General features: G+C 41.4%; 1 protein-coding gene across 1 annotated transcript; it reads left to right on the top strand.

The window, feature by feature from the left end:
- Positions 1–10,958: 10,958 nt before the first annotated feature.
- On the top strand, positions 10,959–15,439 carry LOC144461776 (uncharacterized). The gene is made up of 2 exons (XM_078165296.1): positions 10,959–12,390; positions 14,193–15,439. The coding sequence occupies exons 1-2, from the start codon at positions 10,970–10,972 to the stop codon at positions 15,283–15,285; spliced, it is 2,514 nt and encodes an 837-aa protein (XP_078021422.1). The 5' UTR covers positions 10,959–10,969; the 3' UTR covers positions 15,286–15,439.
- Positions 15,440–19,665: the final 4,226 nt, after the last annotated feature.

Here is a 19,665-nt window from a genome sequence, read left to right as displayed (position 1 = left end):
ATTTTGGGGTGAACTGTCCCTTTAAAATGAATTTCTCAGGCATAAACCCAAATCCCAGCTTTTAACCACATCTGCAAATACCAGTAGAAATCCTACACTGATTCAAATCGGTGACCTCGTTGGAAAAATGATTATTCTTTGATCATTTAAAGTGATTTTGGGGCTTTGCCAAAGAATTAAAAACAGCTACGGGGGTACGGGCAACTGGTGAGGCTGGTGCGGCTGGTGGGCAGCTGGCAGAGCATTTGGATGCACCAGGGAACAATCACTCAACTGTAGAGGTGATTTAGCTACAGGCCCAAAGTCCAGACAGACAGATTTTATATCATGAGCTTTGTCTGTGAAATGGATTTTTGAAGCTCTAGACGAGGTATCAAAGCCTGAGAGACAGATGAAGTGGCTGTTTCATGAAAGCAGTTGATGGAGGGTGAAAAAAAAAGCAGTGTTCTCTCACATTTTCGCTCCAAAATATGAGATGTGTGTCATTATTTTTGGTAAAAGGAGAGAAAATGGTTACAGGCCTTCATACGCTGAGGAACACGGTGATATTTTTACCCTAAAACAGGTGCAGGTCTAATAAGAAACCACCCCCACCTCTCTGTTTCTCCCATCATTGCTCCTTTCTCACCCCCCCCCCCCCCCCCCCCCCCCCTTTTACATTACGTCACCTTCGGCAGGAAATGAGTTGCCACAGCTCAAGGTGTTAAGAGATGTCTTGTGGGCTTTTATTTCAATCAGTATGCTTTAGCCATTCTGTAGTGTGTTCGTATGTATGATGTGATTTCTCTTTTCATGGTCCAGAGGAGCAGAATCCATTTGGCCACCCTGACAAAACATTAAAACCCATTTGCTGTATTTTCCCATGCAATGTTATGCAATGCCAGACTCTCTCTGAGCAACTCATGCAGTTATGTGTGGAGGTATGCTGCCTCTCTGTGGTCTATAACGGTATTGCAGTTCAGTTTTTTCCACAGTTCAGGTTTTGTACAGTAGCGGTCAGCATTTAGCGTATGTGTGTGTGAAGGACAGCCCTGTGTTTTATTGAGTTATTTTAGTTTCAGTTTATGCCCCAGATTGGTTTGTGTCTGGTTTTTGCACTGCAAAGTTATCCAGATAACTCAGTTAACCTACTTCTTGGATCAAAGTCCTGTTCTTACACATGCTTTAACACATATCCAGCTCAGAACAACCTCATTTCACAGCACAATAAATGAACAGATTACCACAGTGAAGAGATGGATTACTGAGCAAGCATGCTGGGCACAGGCCCCGTAGCCAAAAGTGTCAGGGCTCCCCTGTCCTTCACCTGCAAAATGTCACTCAAATTAACTCGTAGTGACCAGGAAGAGACACAAAACAACCACAAGGTGACATAAAACTATCACAAAAACACACAAAATGACCAAAAACAATACAAAATTACCTTTAAGGTGACACAAAGGTACCAAGAAGACACAAAATGACCTTAAACTGACACTAAACAATGACAAGGAGACACAAAATTACCAATAAAGACACAAAATTGCCTCTAAGAGAAACTAAACAACCACATGGAGGCACAAAATGAAAACAAAAAAAGCCCTCAGAGAGATATACAGTTGCCTCAGAGAGACACAAAATGACTTCAATAAGACACAAAAGAACCACAAGATGGCAAAAATGATTACAAATTGACACAGAATGACCACAAACAGACACAAAATCCCCCCAAAATTACCAAAAGAGACACAAAATTGCTTAAAAGAGTCACAAAACAATCAACAAAATGACAAAAGAAATATACAATTGCCTCAGGGAGACACAAATTGATTAAGAATGGCACAATATTAACTCAAGGTGACAAAAAGTAACCTTAAGACACAAAATGACCTCATGCTGACATAAAGGTTACCACAAAGTGACACAGAATGACCCCAGAGACACAAAACAACCACAATATGAGTATAAAAAGACACAAAATGACCTTGAATTGACACAGAACAACCACAAAATTAACTCAAGGTGACAGAGTCATCTCAAAGACATAAAATAACCTTAAAATGACATAATACAACCACAAAGAGACACAAAAGTACCACAAAGACAAGAAAACTGCCTTAAAGAGACATAAAATTACCTCAAGAGACACAAAACAATCACAAGGTGGCACAAAATGAATATAAAAAGACACTAAACAGACACAAAATGACCTTAAATTGACACAGAACAACCACAAAGAGACATAAAATTCCAAAAAGTATTACAGAAAGAGACAGAAAACAACCATAAGGAGGCACAAAATGATAAAAAGGGATGTACAAATGACTAAGAGAGACACAAAATATCCTCAAGAGACACAAAACAATCACAAGGTGGCACAAAATGAATACAAAAAGACACAAAAGAGCGAAAAAAGGATACAAAATTATCTTAAATTGACACAGAACAACCACAAAGACACATAAAATTCCAAAAACAATTACAGAAAGAGACACAAAACCATAAGGAGGCAAAAATGACAAAAAGGGATGTACAATTGACTCAGAGACACAAAATGACCTCAAAGATACACAAAATTATCAATAATGACACAAAATAATCTCAAGGTGACACCTTAAAGACACAAAATGACCTCAAATTGACATAAAATGACCACAAGGAGACAGAAAAATGACCACAAAAAGACACCCAAGTACCACAAGACAAAAAAATTCCCTCAAAGAGACACAAAATAATCACAAGGTGGCACAAAATGAATACAAATAGACATAAAACAGCCCCAAAAAAAGACAAATAACCTTAAATTGATACAGAACAACCACAGAAAGACAAAATAATCACAAGGTGGCACAAAATGAATAAAAAAAAGACAAATAACCTTAAACTGATACATAACAACCACAAAAAGACACAAAATTGCCTCAAATAGTTACAAAACAACTATGTGAAGGCACAAAATGACAAAAAGAGATATACAATACCTCAGAGAGAAAGAAAATTATCTCAAGGTGACACAAGGTCACCTCAAAGACACAAAATTACCTCAAATTCACATAAAATGACCACAAGGAGACACAACATAATAACAAAGAGACACAAAACAATTGCAAGAAAGCACAAAATGACTAAAAAAAAGACACAAACTTTCCTCAACGAGACAGAAAATTGCCTACAAGAGACACAAAACCACAAATATCCATAATACCTACAAAGAGATAAACTACCACAAAGTCGTGTGTGTCTGGCTCCTGTGTAGGAGAGGTAGTGGGGCCTCTGTATATCTGTGCTCAGGGGCCCATCGCCTCACAATACTCACATGATTCTGGTCCAACGCTCTGGGGATAAAAATGTGTATATGCAAGTTAACTCTGCCTTGATTGTGTGTATCTATATTTATGATCCAGATACACATTCTCATGCACAATGACAGGATAAGAACATGGGATAAACCAAAAGGAATGTTCGGCCCCGTGTGTGTGAGCCGACATGATGAACGATGTGACGAGAACATAAAAAGAATCTGATGTTCTGAGACACGGCAGGTTGTAAAGAAAAGAGCATCTGATTGCTGGAAGGAGACATACAATTTCTCTTCCCACATAAATACAGATAGTGCCGCTGAGAGGGAAAGAAAACATCTGTTTGAAAACTGACATCTGCAGCGTCACATTAAGAGATTCATTTTGGAGGAATGAATGCATTTGGACGACCACACAGATAGCAAATGTAAATCGTCTCATAAGGCATGAAAACTGATTTTATCATCTGATGAATGATGATGAATCTCGGCACTAAAACTAGAGCTGAAACCATCTTGATTATGGTTTACTTGTTATATTGTGTTTTAATGCTCTTTAAATGTGAAGATTTGCTCCTTTTGTCTGATTTATCACAGTAAATTAAAATATTTGGGGGTTTTGAAGTGTTGGTCAGATAAAACAAGACTTTTAAGATGTCACATGTAGCGTGATTTCTTTTTATTATTTCTTCATATTTTTTAACGTGCATCAGAAGTTATGAAATCAGAAAAAACATTGAAACATCACTAGTATTACATGAAACACCAAGACCAGTCTGGCATTGCATCATCGCCAAATCCACGCCCCCTTTTGGGAGAAAGAAAAGTGCTGTTACAACAGGAGGAAAACACGAAAAAGCTGTTGTGTAGCAGGTTGACAAAGGCGACGTAATCTGTCTGTAGATCAAACAGTTGACTTTAAGAAGAACACTGTGCCAAATGATACCTGGTGATTCAATCAAATATAGGCTGTGTATGTGATTAAAAACCAGGTCTCATGATAAGCAATATCCACACACTGTGTTGGGTCATTGATCCACTTGGACAGGGGAGGACTGTTTTGACTAGACGGTGATCAACTTTAATTTATTAAGAGCTATTGCTCAGGTTCAGGTTCAGGCAGGGTCCATTTGTACATCCATCCATTTTCCCGTAACTGATTATCCTGGTACAGAGTCTCGAGGCGGGCTGGAACCTCTCTGATGATCACATGCCACACAGATGTGTCTCACATTGGAGTCTCAGCACCAACAATCTTACAGTATCTTACCCTTCAGACACCCTGGAGCCTCCTCACACGCCTGCATGCAGACAGTAAAGGACTCATGAGGCTGAGAGTACCTAAAGCATGATGTTGAATAATTCATACACGATACAGTTACTATTATAATACATGACGACATTCAAATACTTTTCATATTGAATCATTTTGCCATCACACTACCCCAGCTGACACTGGGTGAGAGGTGGGGTACACCCTGGACAAGCTGCAAGACCATCACAGGGCTGACACATAGAGACAGACCATTCACACTCCAATAAGAGTCACCAATTAACCTGCATGTCTTTGGATTGTGGGAGGAAGCCGGAGTACCCAGAGGAAAACCAATGCTGACACTAAAGGCCCTGACACACCAAGCCGGCGGTTGGCCGTCGACCAAAGTCGGGCCGTCGGTGAGCGTCTGTCGGCCTAGTTTTTGTGGTGTGTCCCGCAACATCAGCACTTTGGCGTCGGCGGCTTTTCGGCGGATTGAGCATGTTGAATTGCCGGTGGAGCTTGTCGGTGAGAGAGATCACTGTGATTGGCTGTTCAGGTTTTATTCCCTAACCCTGTAGTGAGTGAATCTGTCTGTTGTGAAACCGGGGCTAACCGGTGCTTCCTCCTCAGGCTCCACTTCACTCAGCTGCCCGACAGATCCGCTGCCTCTTCCCACTTAAACCTGAATAACAAACTGGAGCTAGCTGGGAGCGGCTAGTGGAGCACACCAAGCCCTGGTTTGTTATTCAGGCTAAAGGGGGAAGAAACAGTGGGTTTATCAGGCAGCTGAGTGAAGTGGAGCCTAATGAGGAAACACCAGGACTGTCCGGATGTAATAGTCCGTGGAGGTGCTGCGGTGCTCGGCTGCACAGATAGGAAACCCCTCGGCTGTCAGGATGTACCACTCTCTCACTCTGCTCTCTCACAGGCGCAGAATGTACGTGCTACTTGGCCGCCGGATGTAGTCCGTGTAGTGTGTTCAAATGCAACTGCGACGTGAGGCAATGTAGACGACACAACAGTTGGCTTCGTCGCTGCTAGTTCTTTGATGTCAGTTTGGTGTGTCCGCACCTTAAGAGAACATGCAAACTCCACACAGAAGGGCACTGGGCTGCAGACAGACTCATGTCTAGAGACATCTCTTCCTGTGCCGCCCTCAGACAAGGTCACAAAACAATTATTAGACATGTCCATAACCAGAAACAAATGCATCTTCTGTTTTCTATCCTCCAAAAAGGGATCTATTGGCACATGCAGCTTGTTGGCAGCAGAGGCAGGCAAAGGAAGCACTAGCAGAAAAAATCCAGAGGAAGTGTATCAATACTGTATGACTGTAGCGCTATAAAGGCCTATCCATTTTATACTTCTTAAATAAAGTCAGGGGCGTAAATGTAGACAGTGCAGGCCGTGCAGTAGCACTGGGGCCCTTGCAGTGGGGGTTCCCATAGAGACAGTGGGCCCTGCAACAATGTTTTAGGCTCTGAATGGGTGCTTATGAGTGATTGCCACCTTGGAAATAGGCCTGTGTTCAAAGAAGAACTTGAGAATGGTACCATTTGCTATACATTTTTATCATATACAGATATGTAATGATGTTGTCCAGTGTCAAGTCTCTGATCATGTGATGAGATGATATGTAGCGTGTACTAGGGCCCGTCATCACAGTGTGCACCGGGGCCTATTGTAACTACCTTACACCACTGAATAAAGTCATGGAAATGGGGTAAAATATTATGGAAAATTTTGGATAATTCATTGGTAAAAATTTGTGGGATCCCTTGAAGACTATGAATAAAGGAAGGAATTATCCGCAGATCAGTTTTCTTGCCAAACTGCAAAAATCAGGTCTCGCAGTTCATTTTTCAAGGTAAAAATCAGCATAACTTAAATCCTAGCTTTTAAATGTTCATGTAAAAAGTTACTAAAGACCTTATACAAAGTCAATTCTGTGACCTAGTCGTCCAAGTTATTATTCTTTGATCTTTGGATGTGATTTTCTTTACATTAGGGCTTTAAAAATCAAACTAGACCAGACATATACTTAATGTCCATTCAAGCACAAAAAAAACAAAATCAAAATCCCACTGCATGTTTAGGAAAATGACAAAACACAACCAAACCTACAAGAAGCACATTTCTGTAAAGTCACTCATTAGCATCAGCAGTCCCCAGACTTCCTGAGAGATTATTAGCATATGGGTCAAAGGTCAAGCAGTTTCCAGGCACTACCTGTCACCCCCCTTAATAACCACTGGGATGTTAATGTCAAACAGTGGCCACTGTAAAAAGCAGCCGTCACCTCTGACCCCACTTCCTCTACAGTTGCCCCTCTTTCCCGCTATTGATCCTACAGATTCCTCTGGCATTGAGGGTAAGTGTGACAATCCTCTTCCAGATAAAGGCATTTGTGGAGTCATTACCCACTGTGTGTATGTGTGTGAGTGTGTGTGTGTGAGAATGTGAGTGTGTGAAACATCTCCATACTGAGAGAGGCACTAAAATATATCATTAGTCATCTGTGTGCGGTTCAAAGGTTGCAGCCATTTCTTCTGGACTCTCAGGACACACAGAGGCAGGTGTAGGTCAGCTGGATAAATGCAGGGACTCAACTTTGACATATAAGGAGGCTGCACACACATGTCAGGTAAGCAACACTCATAAATCAAGCTGGACAATGGTTATCTGAAACTTCTTAGTTTGGCTGTACGTCTCTTTTAACTGTTTTTGTGTTTTTGTCTGACATGGGATTTACTTCCCCCACTATTGTATATTTAATTTTAATTGCATCTTTTTTTAATCTCTTTACATGTGTAGTGGTGACGCTTCCCTACGTCACAAACTGAGCGTGTGCATTTGATAGGTGGCAAAATACCTACAGAAATGGACTATAAAGCATCGTCATTACATAAAGTACGGATATATTTCATGTTATTCAGGCAATGTCTGAAGAAATATACTCATTTTGTTGCCAGAAAGTCCTTCACAGTCAAAGAAATGTCTGTATATTCAGTGTTAGGAGGGGATACATATGAAACAGGGGGTTTGGGGGTCCTCAGTCTGGAAATTTTGAGCATAAAACACTTTATTTCCTGCATTCTGGTTATTTTTTATGCACTGATTTGTTCCTTTTCTGTATCAATTTATAGTGTAAATGTATACTGCCACTTTTGTTTTTACTGGGGTGGACAAATGCACATGTTCTAAATACTGGCACGACACCTGCGTACCCCCAAAATCTACACCTGTGCGTATGTTTGTTGTTATGACTCAATTAGAGCCCAGAGAGGTCTAACTTTGCACAAACTATTACAAAAGTCCAAAAACTGGACTCTGGATGAACTGTGTGTAGTCATGTTTTACAGCAGGGCTTGCTGAGATCCCAAACAGATGTAATGTGTCATTTTCTGTAGTGGACTTATGAAACATGTCAGCAACTCAAAATTATGTTTATACGCAATTGTTATTTTAGGCAAAGACATGCAGCCCTGTTTCCTGGAAATTCTGTTGAGGCCTACACTTTCAACCAAAACAGGCAATCTTGCAATTGAGTCAATCAAGCAAATCTGATCAATAGGTAGGACTAAGACCATTAAGAACTTCATAAACCAATAAAAGGATCTTAAAATCAGTTCTCAAGCACACAGGATGCCAATGCAGAGACTTTAAAATTGGCGTAATGTGTGCTCCCGTGCAGCTGACTTTTGTAATAACTAACTGAGCAATGTTTTTCTTGGGAAGACCTGAAAGTAGACCATTACCGTAATCAATTCTGCAGGTAATAAAAGCATGCATCGGTGTCTCTGTGTTGGCTTGGGAGAGAAATGGCCGCACTCTGGCAATGTTCTTAAGTCGATAAAATCCAGTTTTGGTTATACTTCTAATATGTGGTTAAACACTGGTCGTCAACTCAGTTGTCAAGGTCCTGCACTTTGTTCTCCCACCATCCCCCCTGACTAGTGTTTCATTATCTGACAATAAATTTGTGTTTGGACATAATCCAGACAGAAATGACATTGCCACAACGTTAAAAAGGAAGCAAATTAATAACAAACCAACTTCACTTCTAGGTGACAGGGTTGGGTCATGAAATATCAAGCTAACAAAATAATGTTAGGTATGTTATTTTTTTAAGCTGTTAGAGGGCCCAGAATCTCCAGGACCTCTGACAAAACATCAGGGTTCAAAGATCAACAAATACTTGTGTGTTTTATTCTCATCTCGGATTTCTGATTTTTTTTTCTTGATGTCTTTCAACAGATAAAATGGAAGTGCTCACACTGCTGCTCATCTTCCTCACAGTTTCTGGACATTCGTACGTATTGCAACCCAGTAAGTATAACATTACAAACACACAACAAAGTGTGCTCTAGTAACAGTTTAGACTTTAAATAATGTCATACTTATTACATCACAGCTGGCACTGGGAGTCTATGACATCAGAAAGACATGTTGGACAACGTTAAATTTTGTTTGGAAATGTGGAATGAAAATGGAGATGAAAACATTTAATGTTTCACAATGTAAAAATTTCACGTTGACATTGGACATTATGCAGATTTTGGGTTTTGGTCACCATACCTCAAAACTAAATATTGTTGTTCTTTGTTTGATTGTTTTTTAACTGTATATTAAGGTGATAACAGAAAAAGTGAGGACAAGTGCAGGTGCATGTAAACTGCCAAAAGAGTAAGATAAAGTAAGAGAGACTTACAATAAAACCAGAAGGGGACAAAGTGAACTATTAGGGAAAAGGGTGACATTGGCACAGATGTCAGGAAGACAGACATTGAATTTTGGTTACTTGACAACTTAAAACTAACAATATCAACGTCTTATGTGTCAAATTAACGTTGGCATTAGATGTCCTGACACTGAATTCTGGTCTCCTGATGTCAACCTAAATTCAATTGAATATCAACAGCTAAAAACAGGTCATAACACTTCCATGTTAATTTTTTTAAGAGCCTCTCAAGGGGGAATGCTAAGTGTTGTAATGCTAATGTTACTAACTGAGGAGCTGCGGTTTTTGCATTAAAAAGGTCCAGTGTGTAGGATTTATGGGGATTTATTGACAGAAAATGATTTAATATTCATAAAGAGGTTTTCATTAGTTTTTAATCACCTGAAATTGTGTTTTCATTACATTAGAATGAGCCATTTCTATCTACATGAGCCCAGTTTCCACCAAACACTTTCGGTATGGTACCTTTGGAACCAAAAGTATTTCTTCAGACATGATACCTAGATCCTTGTGTTTCCATCGCAAACAGTACTCTTAAATGTGGGCGGGGTTGTTGTCACTCTGCTCCGTCCAGCACTCACTGTATTTCCTCCTTTATCAGTCTGCACCTTGTTTATCGTCCACAGAACGAGGCTGCACGCCGACATTTTCAGAACAGAATAAAACAGACTGCAGTGAGAGTCTCTCTCCATGGGATATTTAAAAATAGCAGGTTTGTGAATTTAGTCCTTCTCAGGCAAGCTCAGGGGTTTAGTGTTGCTGTAACCCACAGGAACGATGCTCGACAACTTTTCTTTTCTTCCGAGGAAGAGGGTAGGGATATATGCAGTTCACATAATCTGGTCAATATTTAGATTTTTAAGCGCTTGAAGATCCACTCATTACTAAAACTGCATGTCATCCAACAGAGACAATAAAACTAATGATATGGTCAAAGTTGTTAAAAAATTTAATTTGTGTTGATGGATTCATGTCTTCAACTTGTGCATTGAGCAACATTACAAGTTAACGTTCCACCTTAAGTCGCCAGCAGTCGGCCCAGTGATTTTTTTTCTCAGTCTACAGCTGCTGCGAAAAGGGAGCCTAACATCCTTTCATTTTATAGTTACAGTTTACTAATAAAACTCTCCACGGTATGAACAGTGGTTACATGAGCCTCAAAACCAGCCACAACTCAGCCCTGAGCAGAGTGACCGTCCTCTACTGACCAATCAACAGACTGCAGTGTTCACAGCTCCACCTTTTAGTACCAGATCTGTGTGCTAGGTACCCCAACAGAGGGGGGACCAAAAATGGGGACGGTACAGAACGGTTCCATTGGTACCATCCACAACTTTTCACAGTGGAAATGGGAAAAACCGAACTGAACTGAACCGTACTGCTGGGTGGAAACAAGGCTATACAGAGCAGGTCCCCTTCCACAGATTCCTTCATGTTGTTTCTACAGTATCCCAGAATGGACAAACCAAACACTGGCTCTAGACAGGACCATTCAAATTTTCACAGGTTTCAGTTGGTTGCAATTTGCAACCTCACCACTGGATGCTACTATTCCTACACACTAGCCCTTAAAGAAAAAAGTGCCTAAAAATGTGTTTTGTTGAGGGAAAAAATGCAGAACGTGACTAATACCTAAGTGAACTATCTAAGTGGTTGCTCTCTGTTTTGACCTGTAGGTCTGACAGTCACCCAGATGGCTGGGCTGGACCGAGACCATGAGTCTGACATGAGGAGTGAGCAGCTGCATGATCCTTCTATATCAGTGAAGGAGAAAGAAAATGCTGCCGAGTCCACTGAGAGAATGAAAACAGACGAGGAGGAGCAGACAAGTGAAGGACTGACTCCAGAGACAAACCCAGAGAAGGAGGAGAGGATGGCTCCTGAGACATTTCTTAAGAGTTTAGGGGAGGTAACCGAAAGAGGGGAATTCTCTGCAGCTGTGACAGATTTAGATACAAATAAAGAAGTGGAGAGGAGAGAAGATGGACTCAATGTGGTCAGCAGATCAGAGTCAGTAAAAGCAATCCCGACAGGTAACACAGAAACACTGGAGAAAGTTGATCAAATTGACAAACTGAAGCAAGAGAAAGTGGAGGAGGAAAGAGAGGGCAAGCTGGTGGCAGGGATTCATCTTCAAGAGGAGATTAGAGGGGAAAGTATGCAAACTGTAAATCATGAAAATGTGGCAGACAAAGGAGGAAATGGAGAAAAGGAAGGTCACATGGTAATTAGCAATCTCGCACCTCCTTTAAGCACATCCTCTACTCAGCTGGGGGAAGAATCGGTGATTCCTGCCACAATTCAAATTATCACTCAGTCTCAAAATCCCCCTGGTTCTCCTCCTCCTGTTCATCGGCATAATGTCCCTCCATCACCCACACAAGTCCCTCCAGTCTCCTCTCACCCTCCCGTCCCTTATGACAAAGTTAGTCCTCCCAATCCCACAACAATCAGTCACATGCCAACAGTGCTTCCTGGTGAGTCGAGGTCTGTATTTCTGCTTGAAGACCTCCTCACTGAGGTGTTGCAGAATCCTCTTCTCAAGCAGAATCAATTGGACGTGAAGGCTAGCCCAAATTTAGAGGATGTAATGGCCAAAAATATATTGTTCAAACCTGCACGGAAGGAGCAGCAAACCATCATAGTTCAGCCGAAAGAGGCCGAATTTATCCCTGAGGTGCCAGCAGCAACGCCAAAACCCAAAGCAGCAAAGTTTATAACCAAAGATTTAAAAGAGCCAAATCCTCGAGCCAAATCCACGGTCATGCCTAAACCGAACATGTCTCAGCCCGCAGCCAAACCCAAAACTCTTAAACTGATGGAAAATGACACCAAACCTACTGTGAAGCAGAATAAATCACCTCCTCCTCAACCTCAACTGACCAAACCTTCGGCCAGACCGCGACTTGCAGCTGCCAAAACACCTTCAACGAGGCCAACGAAAATCAACAGAAGTAGTAAAAATAAAACAATTAAGAAGTCAAAGGAAAAGAAGAGGAAGAAGGACAATAAAACACAGAAGTCATCAGAGAAGAAGAAGAAGGTCATCGCACCAACGCACTTTCCTTACTTTAAGGATAACTACTGTCCTCCTGAGTGTGCCTGCTACGGAAGGTGAGACTTAAAAGAAACTGTATGTGACATTTAGAGCATTTCTGTTATGTAGCGTCAGAGCCTGGATTGTCTTCACACGGCTCTCAACATGGTGTTGTCTTTGCTGGTGGCTAGCAGCTAACGGTGCTAACAGCGCCAAGAATGCTAACAGTAGCAGCAGTGCTGACAGAGCTCATGGTGTTTATGTGGGGGGGGGACCAAAGGGTCGGCATTACGCTACTGCGAGGCCGCCATCCTGCCACCATGATTGGGAACTGCATTATCAGCCGTAACCACCGTATGAGCGCAGTGCAGAGCAGCAGCGACTTGCTAGCCAGTGGGATACGCACTCAGGGATTCATATGGCCTACCAAGCAAGCGCAGCAGTACTGGCTGCCACTAGAGATTAGATTCTCTGCCTGAACTTGACTGGGCTAAACCCGCCAGCCACAACTCTGGTTGTTTTTAAATGTGCTATATAAATAAATTTGACCTTGACCTTGGCTTGAATCGGGTCAGTTCTCGCCAGTTTCCAGGTGTTCAAGTGTTTTGTCTCTATATGAATTAATCAGTTGTTAAGTCCCACTTTCACTGTCCTTGACGCTATCCAGAGTAAGCTCTGCTACTCCAAGAGTGTGGTGCTATGAACCGAGCAGTATATTCCAGCAGTGCCCCAAATTTACGAACGATCCAGTTTGCGCCACAGTGGCTATTTATAAATACACCCCGTGTCACAAATGTCAGTTATTGCTCTTGCCCAAAACTGTTGCCGTGGCTCGGGCTTGAGCTCGGCTTAGACAGAAACTATGCAGATTCATGTAGGGTCTTTTTTGGACCCAATCAAAAGCTCTAGCTACAAGAACAAAGAAGAGAAGCTCAAATCCATTCTCTGCTCAGAACGCCATTACTCTACTACATCTTTACATAGCAAACAGTGAGTCACTGCTATATTAATGCTCCGAATGTTGTATACTCTTGTAATGATATTGAATAATGTCGTTTAAATCTTAATACTTGATTTTAACGTAATAGATTCCAATATATTTCTATACTAAACTACATCAAGTCATGCTTTCTGGTTCTAAAATGAATTCAATTAACTGATTAGTCAGTCTATAGATGTATGTTCTCCAGTATGCAAATTAGCTGCCTTTTCCCCCCGTTTTATACATTTTTAAATGGGTTTTGGTCTGAGAAAACCAGGTACTTTAAGATGTCACTGTAAGGTCTTTGAGGATTTTTCACTAATTTGATATTTCAGAGACTAAACTATTAACCAATCAGTGAAACAAAGTCATGAAAGATGTAATTTGACACTTATCTGCTTTCTGTCTGAGCGTTCGATCAGAAAATGGACACCACTCCCATATCTGCACAGTAAATATGAAGCTACAGCCAACAGCTAGCTAGCTTAGCTTAGCACAAAAGACATTGTATTTTGTTTATTTCATACAAAAATGGAAATGTGAAAAAAAACTAAAAAAAAAAAAATAGAAAAGCACACGGAGAGTGCAGACCTCCACCAAGCAGCTCAGATTTCCTGCCATTTTATTATTTTATCCACTTCACTTCAACCAATCACCACCAAATTTTATCATCTGTTCCTTGTCCCATTATCAACCTTTCCTGAAAATTTCATCAAAATCTGTTCAGAACCTTTTGAGTTATTTTGCAGACAAACAAACAGACAAACAGACCAACGCCAGCGAAAACATAACCTCCTTGGCGGAGGTAATTACTCAGTAGTGTGTGTTAGGGACGATTGGTTTCAGAAAGGCTTGAAGATCAATGTGCATGCTGACTCTCACTGTGTTGTTTTCCAGAGTGGTCCAGTGCTCAGACAAAAGTGTGGACAAGGTTCCTTACGGTATTCCCTATAACGCTCGCTACATCCTCCTCATGAATAACCACATCGACATGATCCAGCTGGACCTGCTCAATGAATACGTCTCCATGGAGTTCCTGGTGTTGAGTAACAACCGGCTCACAGATGGCGCCATAGAGGGGGCCTTTGAGGGGATCCCAGCTCTGAAGCGCCTCTACTTGGACAGGAACCTCCTCAACAGCGTGCCAACCGATCTTCCAGTTTCTCTCGAGGAGCTCCGTTTGGACAATAACCAACTGAGTGTGATGTCTGAGGCAGCCTGGGCCCGCTGCCCCGGCCTCTTGGTTCTGAGCCTCAGTAACAACAGCCTGGGGAATGGATCTGAATCTCTGCCCGATGGTGTGCTTGCCCCACTGGGCAACCTGCGCACTCTGAACCTGGATCACAATCAGTTAACATCGGTTCCTCTGGGCTTACCACTGTCCATCAAGGAGCTCTACATCAGAGGGAACATCATTGAGCAGTTCCGTAGCGGAGCCTTTGATGGGATATCAGACCTGGTGTTGTTGGATCTGAGTGCAAACAGACTGACAAACAAGGGGCTTCTCAGGGACTCCCTCCTCAACACAACCCACTTGGAAAGCCTCAACTTAGCAGGGAACAGGCTAAAACAAGTGCCAAGACACCTTCCCCACTCACTTAAAACTCTAAACCTGGAAGGCAACCTTATATCTTCCATAAAGAAAGCAACTTTCGGTGCCTTGAAAAACCTGGAACACCTGGGATTAGCAAAGAATAAAATCTTCAAAGTGGCACCAGGAGCATTCAGGACACTGCCCGCGCTGCACCAGTTGGACCTGTGCCACAACACCTTGCGCCAAGTGCCCAGACAGCTGCCAGAGGCTCTGCACTCGGTAGTGCTCACACACAACAAGATTGAGTCAGTGCCTCGTGATGCTTTCTGCTGGGGTAATAACAGACTCAGCGGACTTGTACGAGTGCAGCTGGAGCACAATTTAATGGATATGGGGAGGTTGGACGCACAGGCTTTCAGGTGTTTACGGGGATTCCAGGTGGTACACTTCTACTGAAGCTTCAGGAGATAGAAACAGTCATGCTGCTCGGATTTATGCACAAAATATGGATTTTTAACAGTATTTACTCCCTTATTTTCTGGGGACTGCCCATTGTTCCGAAGCCCTGTCAGTTTGAAAAATGTCCCAAAAAACACCCTTTGCTCCAACATCGCGCTTCTGGGTCATTCTTCAACTATGGTCCATGTTGGTCTGGAAACGTTGAGAAAAGCTAACTCATGTTTTGAGGAATGTGTTGATACAAGTTTATCAGTCAAATAACACATTGTTATTTCTATTACCATTTGTCTTTTTTTCATTATAGGTAACAAAGTGATGGAAATGACTGTTTTCGTGTTAGCATTAAATATATACACCTTATTGTTTGTACATTTAAAGAAAATATGAGCTGTTTGGAAATGAAAGCCAATAAATATTGTTTTCCTAAAAATCTACCTTGATTTTTTCTTAAACATTTCCCACCATGGAGCCAACTGTCCTCCAGTCGTGTGCTCTCTTTATACATGACTATCGCTGAGGTCACTGTGTAAACCAATAAACAAAGACAGGCAGGCAGATGAGCTGGGTAGACAAGTGGAGGAATGAGCAGCAGTGGTGTTTGTAGATGGCTCGTTGTGGAGATATCAGCACCATGATTCTGAGTCCCAGGACAAGAGACGTTAGAAGAAGCACAAGGGAAAACATTGGAATCTCTCAATAATACACAGTATACTGTGTGTCTAATCTGACACTGTGTGGCTGGAGAGCTGTCCACTTCAGCTGAGAGTTGATGAGGCAACTGCACACAGCTGCTGAGGTTCACCAGGTGCCTGATAACAATGCCGCACCCACAACACACACTCACAAAGGAGAAGGCTTAAGCTGTGACAATTTAAATTGGGTACCTCTGTGTCATTTGTTTTTGACGTTAATCTTAGTTTAATATTAACTTCAAAATCGTGCAGGTTTAAATGTCTTAAATCTGGCTCAGTGACAAAGGACATATTGCAAAAAACACGTAAAAGGCCACTTTTTTATATAATAAAAATAATGACTGATCTATCATTTCATTTTTTTAAGTTCTTATTGGTGTCAAGTGTGACAAAAATTAAAACTAAGAAATGTGTTTCTTTTTTTCTGACCTCAATGCTGAAAAATCACCAAAATTACACACACACCCTGCAGTTAGACAATCCAGTCACCAGGAAAGATGTTCACACTGCAGTGTACATTTCTGTACCATAGATATGTTACATTTGTACATTATTTTGTAGTGGATACGTTAAAACTTTATGTTCCTCAACAGCACTGTGAATGTGTGGTTGGGTTTAGGCACAAAAACGATTTAGTTATGTTTGGGAAAAGATCATGTTTTGGCTTAAAACACTCATGTTTGGTACAAACGCTGCTGGACAAGCAGGGACAAGATAGTTAAAACCAGCAGGATTTCAAGGCGCTATCCCGCCAGAACACACAGTGCTGTCTTGATAAAAGCCAACAGGTTTTTGGGGTAATATTCAGGCAGAGAATGCAGCAATATCTCCGTAAAAAAAACAACCAGGTTTGGTGGCTGAAACACAGCTGGGAAATGCACCGAAGGGTTGGTGAAAACACCCAAGACATCACGGGGAAACTGAAATTAGCGAGTGTATGCAGGTTTTTTTAAACACTGGAAAACCCCCTAAAAATATAGACTGGATTTGTGTACACGGCTCTGCAGCAGATGAGCATGCCTTTCTTTTTTCTTTTGTTTTTTGGTGTGTCATAATCAATGTCATGGACAGGTTGGAAAACAGGTTAGTAAACAGTACAAAGCCACATGGAGGCCAGAGAATGTTATGATGGTTACTTCTTTTGATATATCTTTACTTATTTAGTCTATTATAAACTCGGTGCAGACTAATATGAAGCAATAATTGAACGCTGCTTGGACGGAGACGGACATCTCATTTCATTGCGCCAGTCCAGGGGCTAAAATTATGCGTTCATCCTGGGTTTTGTACTTCCATCATTCCTGATCAGAGTCGCCAACACATTCCCACTCCAACCTCGACACATATTAACATTTGGTCATGGACTTTCCATGTCCAGATACATCATGCAAGGTACCCTGGGTGAGGTGGTTGTTGACGTTCTAGGACACCGTGTCAAGTTCTGCCTGTTACATGCATTGTCTTCTTTCAAAATACACTTCTGTTTTCACAAGAAATTGCACAATGTCAGTACAACATTGCAAATTGATGTTTTGTTTTGTTTTTTTCAACAAACAGACATGGTTGGGTTTGGCTTTATAATCTCACCAGACGCAAACGTCACTCTTCCGGGTGAAAGTCTGTGTTTCTTGAACCGATCCACCCCACTTATACTTTTGCCACCTATTTTGTCATTCTTGTCCTGCCGCATTTTCCCCAGATGCCACTGGGCACCGTTAAACTATAAGAACGACTGACCACGTATCATGCCGATGTGAAAGGACAACTTTTTTGACACCACAAGTCACTGCCCAACCACTGCCATTTGACCCGGGTGTGAATGCTGATTGCAACCTTTCACAGAACATTAAAAAGCCAGATGTTAGCGGGTGTTAAGTCGTTTTTCGGGGCAGTTGTAAAGGGGCTAAACCGCAGGGAGTGTGTTTGTTCAGAGAAATGTACCTTCAGAACAATGGACATTGGCTTTTGGGAGAAATATGCTTTCAGTCCAGTCAGACATTTTCATAGTAATTAGTCTTCAGAATTTTTGGCCGTCTGAACAATGGCATGGCACTTATTTTGTAACCCCTTATTCAAGACCTGTGGTGAACGCTACTGCGATGCCAGAAACCAATAATGAAACTGACCACCTGATTAAAAATTGTATTTATTGTGTGTGAAAGTCAGTTTACTGCATGTAACCCACCCAGGCCTCCGTGTTCGGCTGCTTTTACAGACGTTAATTCTGCTCCCGCAGACTGTTTTTCCCAACACGTCTTCAGAGTTGGAGAACAATGGATCATTGTATATGCAACAGGAGCAGTCTCACCAAGGTATCAGTAACCAAACATATGTGATGCCAAACTTCATTTACTATGGACCTTACAGTTTTCTCATGACCTTTTCCCAAAGCAGAAATGTTTAGAATAACTTCCAGGCAACATTTGGTTTCCATTTATCGCAGTAACTTTTAAAGAAACAAGGTAATCATGGACACATTTATCATCTTTATTTTAGATCTTTAATCCATGCCTGGTGTTATGTGAGCTGCTGAAAAATATTTGACAGCAAATTCAACCATGAGTTGTTATAATAAACAGACGTGGATGATGTGAAGAGGATGGTGAGAGTTTGGTCCTTTTTCCCCATTATTGAGAATTTCGGATTTTTTCAGGGCTTGTCTCTTCACATCCACCAACAAGAGTTTTCCAAACATCCCTGTGTATACTTTATCAAAATATACATGTTGACTGTGATGGATGATCTCTCAGGCACATTTAAAGAGTCTAAAAGATGGTTTTCATACAATAGCAAACTTTATTTATCCAGAAGGAAATTCCTTTGCCAAAGAATGCTTCAAATGACAGTAATTATAATTTTTACATTCACAACCAGAACAACCAGTAGGTTCCCAGGGTCAGGGTCACTCACTGGGCCCAGTTTTAGAACAATAGAGCATTAAATATGTGGCAAAATACACCAATCTATATAATGACAAAAACTCTCTCTGTGTGTGTCTGTGTCTGTCTCTGTTCCACGTTTTTCTCCTCACTGACTTGGTCAATCCATGTGAAATTTGGCACAGTGGTAGAGGGTCATGGGAGGATGCGAATGAAGCAATATTACATCAATTGGCCAAAGGGGGGTGCTATAGCAACCGATTGAAATTGCAAACTTTGACTGGGCATATCTCATGCCCCGTATGTTGTAGAGACATGAAACTTTGCACAGAGATGCCTCTCCTCATGAGGAACAAATTTGCCTCAAGAACCCATAACTTCGGTTATATAGATTTTCCGCCATTTTGAATTTTTTGAAAAACACTTAAAATCGATCCCTTCCTAGGAAGTTTGACCGATCTGCATGAAACTCAGTCAACATAATCCAGGGACCAATATCTAAAGTTCCCTCTTGGCAAAAGTTGGAAAACTTACTAAAACTGAACTTCTATAAGGCAATGAATATTGCGGAGGGTGTGGCTCATCACATAAAGGTGTATAACATCTCAAGGGTTTCACCCATCACCACGCAACTTTGTAGGCATATGAGCACACATAATCTGAGGGGACCCCTCCATTATTGACCCCATCAAACAAAATGGGGACGCTAGAGACCCAATTTCTTAGCTCTCTATTTCTTTGAAATTTAACACTGATTGGCAACTGGGTGGCGCTATAACAACAGAAAAATGCTTAAAAATGAATAA

Source organism: Epinephelus lanceolatus, chromosome 23, assembly GCF_041903045.1.
Source record: "Epinephelus lanceolatus isolate andai-2023 chromosome 23, ASM4190304v1, whole genome shotgun sequence".
NCBI lineage: Eukaryota > Metazoa > Chordata > Actinopteri > Perciformes > Serranidae > Epinephelus > Epinephelus lanceolatus.
The sequence above is the reverse complement of the archived record's forward strand: the minus strand, read 5'-3'. Positions and strand labels throughout refer to the sequence as shown.

Bases quoted from the DNA above. Each gene is read 5' to 3' on its own strand.
- LOC144461776 (XM_078165296.1), top strand. From the start codon at position 10,970: ATGGCTGGGCTGGACCGAGACCATGAGTCTGACATGAGGAGTGAGCAG. The intron at 12,391-14,192 runs GTGAGACTTAAA...GTTGTTTTCCAG, and splicing joins GAGTGTGCCTGCTACGGAAG to AGTGGTCCAGTGCTCAGACA.